At 47.2% G+C, this 12651-nt stretch overlaps 1 protein-coding gene across 1 annotated transcript in view; it reads right to left on the reverse strand.

Annotated features, from left to right (window-relative positions):
• IQGAP1 (IQ motif containing GTPase activating protein 1) overlaps positions 1–12651 on the reverse strand; it is a 114386-nt gene that overhangs the window by 30527 nt on the left and 71208 nt on the right. The window contains exons 7-13 of the mRNA XM_015567741.1: positions 12067–12151; positions 10957–11120; positions 10396–10556; positions 9181–9305; positions 6260–6423; positions 370–460; positions 28–195 (exon numbers count right to left, since the gene is read on the reverse strand). Coding sequence (XP_015423227.1) covers positions 28–195; positions 370–460; positions 6260–6423; positions 9181–9305; positions 10396–10556; positions 10957–11120; positions 12067–12151 — 958 coding nt within the window. The remainder of the gene's footprint in view (positions 1–27; positions 196–369; positions 461–6259; positions 6424–9180; positions 9306–10395; positions 10557–10956; positions 11121–12066; positions 12152–12651) is intronic.

Here is a 12651-nt window from a genome sequence, read left to right on the forward strand (position 1 = left end):
GCACACAGTTATTTCACCGTAACTCACCTGCTGCCAGTTTTTTCTTCCTGGCTTCTGCGAGGTCACTCTGGTACGTTTCGCAACACTCAGGGATGACTCCGTACAGGCTGACGTCCGGGGAACGGAGGGCACTCAGCGTTTTACCGACATCGCCACTCTGCACAGCCTCATTAATGGCAAAGATTCCGACGGCAACTATCGCGGAAGAGAACCGTTACCAGAATAGTTTAGGGAGCACCTCCGCTCATACACTGGTTCACCTGGCTACGCCTCCTGGGAAGCTGTTCCCCCACATGTGATCTCCCTGACGCGACATGGAGCACCTCGCCCCCCGCCCTCCCCCAAGAGAAATAAACCAGCGATACGTACACCTCTGTGCTTCCTGGGTGTCTTTGTTGGACTGCCAGATTCCGCCTTGAATTTCATCCAACCACAACACAGCGGACTCATCCTGGGTTTCCTGCGCACCGTGAAAAGCAACATAATATTAAGAGCCATGAAATTAGGGCCGGTGGGATAATGGGGCTTCTGAGACTCGATGAGATATGGAGGAAGTTTCAAACACGTGAGACACATGGAATAGTCAACTGGAAGAAGCAGAAATAAAAAAACAACAAAGGTGAAGCCCGGCCGGTGTTGCTCAGTGGATAGAGCATCGGCCTGCAGACTCAAGGGTCCCAGGTTTGATTCCGGTCAAGGGCATGTCCCTTGGTTGCAGGCAGATCCCCAGAAAGCAACATAATATTAAGAGCCATGAAATCAGGGCCCCTGGGATAATGGGGCTTCTGAGACTCGATGAGATGTGGAGGAAGTTTCAAACACGTGAGACATATGGAATAGTCAACTGGAAGAAGCAGGAATAAAAATACTGGTGAAGCCCAGCCAGTGTGGCTCAGTGGTTGAGCAGCAAACAAAAAAAACGGTGAAGCCCGGCCGGTGTGGCTCAGTGGTTGAGCATCGACCCAGGAACCAAGAGGTTGCCAGTTCGATTGGTTGCGGGCTCCATCCCTGGTGCAGGGCGTGCAAGAGGCAGCTGATCAATGATTCTCTCTAATCATTGATGTTTCTATCTCTCTATCCCTCTCCCTTCCTCTCTAAAAAAACCAGGAAAAAGATATTTTTAAAAAACTGGTGAAAGATTACAAGAGAAATGCTTCAGACAAAGTGATAAAGATGCGAAGATGAATTCGCGTGGCTCAGGAGGTCAAAAGCAGCGAGAAGGGGCAAAAGAGCAACCTGGGAAGGAACCCAGGGAACTTGAGGACATCTCTGTCTGACCACTAGCTAACCAAGCAGAGACGTCAGTGGACGCACATGATAAAGAGCACAGACTTAACAGAAGCAAAAGCTGCTAAACAAATGACAACAATCAGGGACAACAACAAGCCCTGAGGGAGAGGGCAATCTGATTTTCAGAGCTGCCCTGTTATTTTATTAAAATGTCCAATTTTCAAAAACTACAAGACAGCCCGGCCGGCGTGGCTCAGTGTTTGAGCATCAACCTATGAACCAGGAGGTCACAGTTCGATTCCTGGTCAGGGCACATGCCCGGGTTGCAGGCTCGATCCCCAGTGTGGGGCGTGAAGGTGGCAGCCGATCCATGATTCTCTCTCATCACTGATGTTTCTCTCTCTCTCTTCTCTCTTCTCTCTCTCCCCCTCCCCCCCCCGCCCCTCTGCAATCAATAAAAATATTTTTTTTTAATAAAAGACCTCCTGACTTAAAAAAAAACAACAACACAACACTACAAGACATGCATAGAAACAGGAAAGCCTGGTCCAAAAAGGGGGAAAGCTGACAAACGAAAATGTCTAAATTGATCCTGGTAGACAGAGACTTATATCAGCTATTTTAAATATGTTCAAAGAACTATAGGATATAAGAACAAGTCTCACCAAAGAGAGAATGATCAAGAAAGAAATAAAAATTATTTTTTTTAAAAAAGAAGAATCAAATGAAATTTGGGAGTTGTAAAATACAATGACTGAAATTTTAAAAGAATTCCTAGAGGGCATCAGCTATTTTAAATATGTTCAAAGAACTATAGGATATAAGAACAAGTCTCACCAAAGAGAGAATGATCAAGAAAGAAATAAAAATTATTTTTTTTAAAAAAAAGAAGAATCAAATGAAATTTGGGAGTTGTAAAATACAATGACTGAAATTTTAAAAGAATTCCTAGAGGGACTCAGCAAACTGGAAGATTAGTCCACTGAAATGACCCAGTCTGAGAAACAGTAAGAAAAAAGAATCAAGAAAAATGAACAAAGCCTCAGAGAGCCAAGGACACCATCGATAATATCCATATATGCATAATGGGATCCCCAAGACAAGAAGAAAAAAGGCAGAAAGAATACGTGGAGGAAGTCTGAATCGACCTATAACAGATATAGAGATGGAATAACAATCAAAACATATCCTCCAAAAACAAAGCCCAAAACACAGGACCACACGGCTTCACTGGTGAATTCTACCAAACGTTTAAAGAAGCTAACACCAATCCCTTACAAACTCTTCTGAAGCAAAGACGAAGGCGGCAAACTTCCCAATTCATTCTATGAGGTCAGTATTACCCTGACACCAAAGCGAGACCCAAAGATACCACCAGAGAACTACAGGTCAAAGTTAAATGAAGACCTTTTGCTTGATAAATTTGGAAATCAGATTATTATTTTTTAAAACCACTTTCAAGAAGGCCCAGACATAGTTACAAGCTAAGCTGAGGCCTAAAAAAGGCTATTCCATCTAATGTGTAGTCCACCCAACCCGACCTGGCAGTGTTAAGCAAATTCCCTCTAACACCACCCCCGTCCTCTGTAAAGTTATTCCACAGCAAACGGAAATGCTTCAAACTCTAGTCACATCCTCTAACAGCTTAACTCCCACAACCCTACCAAAAGGCTCAGAGCATGAGTGAGAGCAGGTACAAGTTAGAGCCTCAATCTAGCTTCCTTTTTTAGACATGGAACCTGGCCTCGTTTATTCTCCCAAAGTCCACTTCTCTGTCAATCAAACATAAGATTCCTTGTGGACTTATATGGCAGCAAAAACAAACATTACCACTGGGGTCTATACAGAATCACTACAGCCAGGCCCCCAGTTATAGAGATTCTGAATAAGCAGAAACAAGAGTATAAATCTTAGGAATCTGCATTTTTAAAATAACTTTTAAATTGTTCTGATGATCAGCCAAGTTTGGGGAGAACTGCCCAGCCGGCATGGCTCAATGGTTGAGCAGTGACCTAGGAACTAGGAGGCCACAGGTCAATTCCCGATCAGGGCACATGCCCGGGGTTGTCGGCTTGATCCCCAGTAGGGGGCGTGCAGGAGGCAGCCGATCCATGATTCTCTCTCATCATTGATGTTTCTCTCTCTCAACCTTTCCCTTCCTCTCTGAAATCAATTTAAAAAAATTAAAAAAAAAATGTTTGGGGCCCAGCTAGCATGGCTCAGTAGCTGAGCGTTGACCTATGAACCAAAAGGTCAGGGTCCAATTTCAGGTCAGGGTACATGCCAGGGTTGCAGGCTCCATCCCCAGTAGGGGGCGTGCAAGAGGCAGCTGATCAATGATTCTCTCTCATCATTGATGTTTCTCTCTTTCTCTTCCACACCCTTCCTCTCTGAAATCAATTATATATATACAAATCCCTTTGTCTCAATTTCCTGGCTACAAAATGGGAGATATGATTCAACCCTCACCACAGGATCAACTGACAGTCAGCGTATTAATGTGCCTCTTATATGAAGCTCGGTACTGGCTGCATTTACATGATCAGGACATGGTGATGTTAACTACTGTACTCTGATGACAAGGGAATCAAAGGAGATTTTTCAACATCATAATGTCACCCACAACTCCTCCACCTCTGACCCATGGGGGTTGGTGTACAAAAGTTGCAATCCGCCCTGACTGGTTTGGCTCAGTGGATAGAGTATCCGCCTGCGGACTGAAGGGTCCCAGGTTCGATTCCGGTCAAGGGCATGTACCTGGGTTGTGGGCACATCCCCAGTAGGGGGCGTGCAGGAGGCGGCTGATTGAGGTTTCTCTCTCTTTGATGTTTCTCATTCTCTATCCCTCTCCCTTCCACTCTGTAAAAAAATCAATAAAATAATTAAAAAAAAAAAAGTTGCAATCACACAGATGTCTTGGTCTGTTTTTCTATCTTTGGATTCCCAGAAAGCATCTAACCTCCTGAATTAAGAATTTCCTTCAGCTCTTCGCTTGCTATGAGAACCTCACTGGAGGGGTCTTCTCAGTTTAAAAAAAAAAGTTGTGGTCCTCCCTACATAATTGCTGTTAGTTAGGAAGAACTTAAAAAGAGACTAACGACAATTAGAGAAACAGAGGTAAAGATGCTTTCATCACGCAACTAATATCTGAGGGCCGACTACACACAAACTAGCTCCCTGCTCAGCAACAGCATAAACAGAGGTATAAATCTTGTCCACTTCTTCAACAAACTAGCCGAGAGGCAAGACAAACTTTTTAAAAGATGGGTTCGTGTTACAATTACTTTGGAAAACTTTTATGTTCAGTGCAGCATTATTCCAATAGCCATAAAGTGGAAACAAGCCATATTTCCATCAACTCATAAATGGAACAATATTCCAAACAATGGAGTATTATCCAACAATAAAAAGAGATAAAGTAACCCTAGCCGGTTTGGCTCAGTGGATAGAGCATCAGCTTGCAGACTGAAGGGTCCCAGGTTCGATTCCAGTCAAGGGCACATGCCCGGGTTGTGGGCTCCAATAGGGGGCATGCAGGAGGCAGCTGATCAATGATTCTTTTTCACCATTTTTTTCTCTCTCTCATCATTGATGTTTCTGTCTCTTTCTCCCTCTCCCTTCTTCCCTGAAATCAATAAAAACATTTTTTTTTAAAGAGAGATGAAGTACTAACACATGCTACAACTTGGATAAACCAAGCTAAGTGAAAGAAGCCAGTCACAAAGAACCACATACTGCATTATTCCATTTATACTGAACGTCCAGAACAGACAAAGAAAGTAAACTCGTAGCTGCCTGGGGCTGGAGAGATTGAGGGGAAATGAGGAGCGGTGACCATGAGTGCTGGGTTTCTTTTGGGCATGATGAAAATGTTCTCAAATCGGTTATGGTGATGTTTGCACAATCCTGTGCATAGACTAAAAACCACTGAATTATACACTTTAAAGTGATGAGCTGTATGATAAATGAATTATATCTCAATAAACCTGCTTGAAAAAACCACAATCCTCTGTGGCATGATGTACTAAAACTTACATGTATCATCCTACATAGTAAAAGCCTAATATGCTAAGTGTCCCGTCGTCTGTTCAACCAATCAAAGTGTAATATGCTAATGATATGCTCAGGCCGCTCAACCGCTACTATGATGTGCACTGACCATCAAGGGGCAGATCCTCTGACCAGTAAGTTAGCTTGCTGCTGGGGTCCGGCTGATCGGGACTGAGCAAGACGGGCCGGACACGCCCTGGAGCCCTCCCACGGTCCGTCCCTGGCTGGTCAACCTCCCGTGTCCCTCCCCTGCCCCGATCGTGCACCAGTGGGGTCCCTCAGCCTGGCCTGTGCCCTCTCGCAATCCGGGACCCTTCGGGGGATGTCAAAGAGCCTGTTTCGGCCTAATCCTGTTCAACGCAGGAGTTGCTCCTGGTGGCCAGTGCGCTCCCACAGCGGGAGCACTGCTCAGCCAGAAGCCGGGCTCACGGCTGATGACAGGTCATTCCTTCCGCTGTTTGGTTGATTTGCATATTAGGCTTTTATTATATAGGATTAATTTTAGAGAGGAAGGGAGAGGGAGAGAGAGATAAAAACATCAATGATGAGAGAGAATCATTGATCAACTGCCTCCTGCTTGGCCCCTACTAGGGATTGAGCCTGCAATCTGGGCATGTGCCCTTGGCCGGAATCAAACCCGGGACCCTTCAGTCCGCAGGCCAGCACTCTATCCACTGAGCCAAACCAGCTAGGGCTGACTTACGCATTTTTGGGTCTTATATTTCAATGCAGAATTTACTCAGAGACAGGGAGATGTGTTGACAAACAACAACAATAAAAAAAAATAGCCAAATGTGTAAAATAGCAAAGCTTCCAAGAGGCAGAGTCTATGTCCCTCACTCCTGTGTCCCCACAGAGCTCTGAGCGTGAGGTGCCCGGGAGCAGTCCCTGAGGGATCAGGGGAGGCGTCACACCTGCATCTCGGTGCTTGGAGGGAGGAAGTTCCCGGAACAGAAACGACCCTTCTGATGCCACTCACCTGGGCTTTCTCTCTCTTTGCTCGGATCAGCGTGTCTTGGTAATGCTGGGCCACTCCTGCCAGGACACCCTCCAGTTTGGCTGCAGGAATCTGCAGGGCCTGCAGGGTCTTTTGGGCATCACCTTCGTCCAGGGCCTCGTTAATTAAGCCGATGGCTAAAATCCCTGAAGAGGAAGAAACAAAGGTCATTTCTTTAAGAAATTCCATAAACAAATCGGTCTGTAAACATGCTAAGTACACATAAGTCTACCCAAGCTTTGCCATGATTCAAACCGTAATTTGTCATCCATAATATTGAGCAGCATGGTCCCTTTAAATTTAGTGTTTGTTTCACTCAAAATAAATGGCCTTATACCCATATTCCTATTGAAAGCTCAAGTCCTCTTGTTTTATGTGTAATTGCTCTCACTTAAAAGTGTGAAGATTTTGCCTGGCGGCATGGCTCAGTGGTAGAGTGTCACCCTATGAACCAGGAGATCACGTTTCAATTCCCAGTCAGGACACGTGCCCAGTTTGTGGGATCCATCCGCAGTGTGGGACATGCAGGAGGCAGCCGATCAATGATTCTCGCTCATCATTGATGTTTCTAGCTCTCTCTCCCTCTCCCTTCCTCTTTAAAATCAATAAAAAATATATATTTTTTAAAGTGTGAAGATTTTGATGAAACTGGCTTTATAGTATAGTTTTCAGGTACATTTCAAATTGTAGCATTAACCATTCTTGACTTACAAAACGTCAGAGTTCAAGGGATCTTAACCAGTCACCTAACTCAATATTATTGTAGGAAAAAGATGAGGCTTAGGGATCTCTTCCAAGATCACACAGCACACAAGTGGCAGACGGAGGACCCACGCCCGGGGCGCCCTGCTCCACGCAAGGCTCTGTCCACTAAATCAGTGGAATGTTTCTCACAAGGAACACAAAGTAAACTGCAAATGTTCACTCCCACGGCATCTCAGTCAGCTGTGCTACTTCAGTAAGGGTTCTATTGTATAATCAAAACTTTGGGCCCTGCTCAGTGGATGGAGCATCAGCCTGCGGACTGAAGGGTCCCAGGTTCGATTCCTGGTGGAATGTTTCTCACAAGGAACACAAAGCAAACTGCAAACGTTCACTCCCATGGCACCTCAGTCAGCTGTACTACTTTGGTAAGGGCTCTATTGTGTAATCAAAACTTTGGGCCCTGGCTGGTTTGGCTCAGTGGATGGAGCATCCGCCTGCGGACTGAAGGGTCCCGGGTTCGATTCTGGCCAAGGGCATGTACCTTGGTTGCGGGCACATCCCCAGTAGTGAGTGTACAGGAGGCAGCTGATTGATGTTTCTCTCTCACTATCCCTCTTCCTTTCCCTCTGTAAAAAATATAAATTAAATATATTTTTAAAAAGAAATAGACATATAATTTTTATTATTCAAAAAGTGACTCCTATTCACATGGAGGAAGCCTAAAAGGCCATTAACTTGGTCTTAACAAGCTTCCAAAGAACATGGCATCCATGAAAGAGAAAAATAGAAAGAAGGAAGGACAGTTCAAGTACTGAGGAAGAAATCACTAAGAAATTGTTTTAAAAAATAATAAAAATATGACGTGATATAAAAAATAGCAAATAAAGTTCCAAAACATATGAGAACTGAAATGCATAACTATGTCACAATATATGAGGCCCCTAGAACCATACGAAATGCAAAAAATTCATTGTTAATAACTCATTCTCGAATTGCCCCCCTTAAAAATCAAATTGCCTCCCTGTTGGGCGTGTGCCCCACGTTAGGAACCACTGGTCTAAACCCTTAGAATTTCCCAAGTGACAAAAATAACTTTGTCATTCATGGCAGGCCCTGGAACCACCCCTGCGTGTAACGCTAGCCAGGTGACTTCCGGTCATTCATGGCAGGCCCTGGAACCACCCCTGAGTGTACGCTAGCCAGGTGACTTCCGGTGGGCCCCTAGGTAGTTTCAGGATGGGGGCTAGCCATGCTGGAAAGGCCAACCATGTGATTAGAAGGCTGGGTGGGGCTTTGAGCCATGTGATACGTTAGCCCAGCCTCCCTGTCTCCAGGGAGGGAGGTGGTCTGGAAATGAAGTTCAATTACATGGCCAATGATACAGGCATCATTGTCTGTGAGGAAGCCCCGATAAAAATGCTGGCTCCCCGAAGCTCAGGTGAGCTTACCCGGCTGTGCTACCCATCGATGTGCTGGCAGCGGGCCCAGCCTGATTTCTAATAAAACTAGACTCATAAATATAGCACTTCCCTGAGTTCTGGGAGTCAATCTAGATATTACTGAACCTGAGTGGGTGGAGGAAACACCTGAATTTATACCAAGTTGTTCAGAAATGCTGTGACCTGAGAAGTCCAGGACTCCCAGCTGACGCCTGAAGTGGAAGGACCGTGCCCTCAACCCATCAACACAACCCAACTCCAGGAAGCTAGTGTCTGAGCTACTTGCCATAACAGCACTTAAAAATAAAAAATCATGTTCAATTCATCTCCCGAAAAACTCATATATATATATATTGATTGATTGCAGAGAGGAAGGGAGAAGGAGAGATAGAAACATCAATGATGAGAGAGAACCATTGATCGGCTGCCTCCTGAATGCCCCCTACTGGCGATCAAGCCCACAACCCAGGCATGTGCCCTTGATGGGAATCGAACCTGGGACCCTTCAGTCTGCAGGCTGTCACTCTATCCACTGAGCCAAACCAGCTAAGACCATCTCCTGAAATTTTTAGTTATGACCAAACATACCTCATTATAGCAGTTGCCTGGTGTTTTGAAAGTAATATCCAACCTTAGCTTTTGAAGTTACACATATATTTCAATTTTCAAAAATCCCCCCAGGAGTCATGGTTAGAACCAGCTCATGGCATCACGCCGCCTGCACGGTGACACTTGGGGGGATGGGAACGGACTACTCACTCTCGTGCTCCTCCTGCACCACCAGATTCACGTGGTCCACGCAAGCCTGGATGTCGTTCCACGTAATGAACTCGTTCTTCTCTGCATGAGCCTGGTCTTTCAGCTTCATCAGCTCATCCAGATACCTGCCCCATCCCCCAATAACAAAGGCAATGAAGTGCAACAGAATCAAAGGGGCCTTCAGGATCACTGTGGGTGACAGGAATGGGGGGGGAGGGGCAATGAGGGCGAGGGAGGGAACAGTGGGCAAAGTACCCAAGAACACAGACAGTTAAGGTACCCCTCAGTTTGATATATTCTAGAGGCCAGCTCCAGGCCTGAGTTACCTTAAAGAGAATGTGAACATGGAAGGGTATCACCTATTTATTCTTAACAGCCTCTCAATTCCAAGTAAGACCAACTCTAGAACCAGAGAGAGGCAGCAGCCCCAAGATAAGGAAACAAGGCCACACACTCGCTAGGAAATGTAGGGGGAATGATTTACCAACAAGTCATCATTCAGCAGCTCTTACTCAAGTACCGATTTAGGCAAGGATTATCAACTGGGGTCAAACGTACTAAGCCAGTGGTTAATGTGGAACTGTGCATGTTGCTGATGCAAAAGGTGCAAAGAGATTATGACCTAGTGAGAGATATACACAGACATCCGCTGGAGAGATAAGCTGTCCCCTAAAGACCAATCTTAGTACTGTTAATGGCAGGACAGTAGATTTCACAGGAGTCTTGATATGAGAAAATGTGAAACACATACATTACCAAAGACGTTCAACTAAATCTCGACATGCCTTTAGACATAATTTCCAACTTACAGGAATAAGACGAGTCTTTGGAAGCACCCAGAACCAGAAGGTGGGGCCTTTTATAGGACAGCTGGCCCCATCTCTCTGACAAATCAGTGTCGTGAAGAAAGGGACAATTCTGGACTCAAAGCCACCAAGGGACACAACAGAGGCAGTAACACATGGTCCCGGACCGGGTCCCGGTTTGAATAAACCAGCGGAACAGGCTTGGGACAAGTGAGGAAGCATGAAGGTGGACTCATCCAGAGGATGTTCCAGATTATTATGGCTTTTGTCAGGGTATATGATAAAGTATAAAATGAATCGAAATAGAAAAAAAAAAGATGATCACAGCGACCGTGAAGAAGACCAGAGCTGACGGCCGACCCACTCGGAGGTTCCAGCCGCCGGAGGACCCGGTCCGCTCGGCACCCACCTCTGACAGTTCTCCTCCTCGATGTTGGTCAGGCCGGTCACGGAGCTGCTCAGCTGCTTCCACACCGTGTTCATGTCTCCCGACTCCAGGGCCCTGTTGATGAGGGCCACAGACGACAGCATCTCCACCGCCACGGAGAGCTCGGGGTGGGTGAGGCTATGCTGCAAGAGCGAGAGGGGCACCGATTGAGAGACGCGCAGAAGGACCACGGGGTCTAGGTTTCTGGCTAAAAAACTCAGTGTCCCTAACTACACCATGATGTGGGTGTTCAATTCCCTCCCACTGCTCTCTGCTTTGTTTTGTGGGTTTTTTTTTTTGTTGGTTTTAGAGAGGAAGGGAGAGGGAGAGAGAGATAGAAAACATCAATGATGAGAATCATGGATCGGCTGCCTCCTGCACGCCCCACAGTGGGGATCGAGCCTGCAATCTGGACATATGCCCTGACTGGGAATCGAACTGTGATCTCCTGGCTCATAGGTCAACGCTCAACCACTGAGCCATACCGGCCGGGCCCTCCCGTTGCGTTTTTGCTCACAAGCCGGGCAGGCCCAGCTCACTTACTTCGGGACTCTGCTGCTGCAGCGTCGCCAGCTCCTTCTGATAAAGATCAGCAGCAAATGGATACACCTGGGGCAGCTGGGCTTCGGGGTTCATTAGTTCCAGAACAGTCTTCTCAGCCACGCCCTTCTGGATGGCAGTGTTGATGGCTGCCACGGCTGCCAGCCCTGGCGGAGAACAGGGTCAGAAACACAGCTGGCTGAGGGAGCCCGAGGGGAAGGAGAGGCCCGCTGTCACAGAGAGAAGGTGTGCACCGCAGATGACCTGCCACCCAAAGGGGAACTCGGTGTTTAGAAGGCGGTCTCCTTTGGATGGGGTGAACTGTAGGTATGCGGACTGCACCGCAACGAAGCCTTTATTAAAAGCAGCCTCCTCACCTACACCTTCTTTCTGCTCCAAATAACCCCCAGCCAGCACTACCCTCGCCTAAAACCTCCTCCTTTGCCACAGCTGCCAGCACGGCACCAGCTTCTCCTGCCACTCGGCGCTCTCCACTGTCTCCCCGAGCCTGACCGTACCCCACCCAGCGCCAAACACCTCCAGAAACCTGATCCCAAGCGCTGTCCTTCCACACACCTCTCACCTGCTCACACTCCTTCCCCCTGTTGCCCCGTATTAGCACCTTGCGGACCAGTAGTTCCATTGCTAGCTTTACCCAGTGGCCAGTAAGTTTCTACTGAACGAATACAAAAAGCGTTTTACATACATGTTAAAGGCACGCTTTAAAATCAAATACCCGTTGCATTTTGAGGTTATTTATTACCTGTCCTTACAAGCTACTCTCTTTTTAAAGTAGGATATTTGCAAAACATGTGAATATAAAGCGAGAATTCTCGTGATCCGTCCGCAATGTGTTAGGAACATCCTTCTCTTTCATCCTCCAAATCTCACCAGTCAACCCCGACTCTCGCCTGCTGCAGGCGTTTCCCTGACCAGCCGAGGTGCTTACTCGCTGAGCCACCGTGACAGGGGGAACCCCACTGTCAGAGGCGCCTGGTGGTGGATCACAGCACGGAGGCTGGGGTGGCACAAAGGGTGACCTCAGATCCCCAATGACATGAAGCCACTTCCCTCCCCTCCTCGGGAGCCCGGGAGCCCAGCCGGGGGGCTTACTTCTCTGGTACTGCTGGGCGGCGCTGTTGGCGGCATCCACTGCAGCCTGGAGTTCCTCCTTCTGCAGGGCATCCGCCTGGCCACTCTGAGGAGAGCAAAGGACACTCATGTCAACAGGGCTCCGGCCTCTGCCTCCAGACCAAGTTCTCCTCCCTCCGCAGCAGTCACCGGGACAGAGCCACAGGGCCAGTGGCAGCCCGGCCACGCCGGGGGTAGAGCGACTTTCTGGGTACCAGTCCATTTAAAGAGATATTTTGTGAGAAGCATCAAAATGTCCTGAGATAAAATGGTTACAGAATCACTAGCACACGTATGCTACTCACTCTGGCCAATACACGCTGGGAGTTTGTAAAATGTACGAGAAAGCCCCTCATAACTGTTCTGAAACCTACCCCCCGCCCCCCAAAAATAAAACAGTCACACAATCTGCTGTGCAGTGTTGGCCAGAGGAAATACTGAGGTGCAGTTTTTTAAAGCAGAAATTCCTGAAGTGAGAGTGTAAAAAACTCAGGTTCCCCCGATGGTTTTGGTGGGGGAAGAAGGGGAAGGCTGCGGGTGAAGGGGTGGTTAGATGGGGAAGGTGGG

The sequence above is a fragment of the Myotis davidii genome, unplaced genomic scaffold (assembly GCF_000327345.1).
Source record: "Myotis davidii unplaced genomic scaffold, ASM32734v1 scaffold324, whole genome shotgun sequence".
NCBI lineage: Eukaryota > Metazoa > Chordata > Mammalia > Chiroptera > Vespertilionidae > Myotis > Myotis davidii.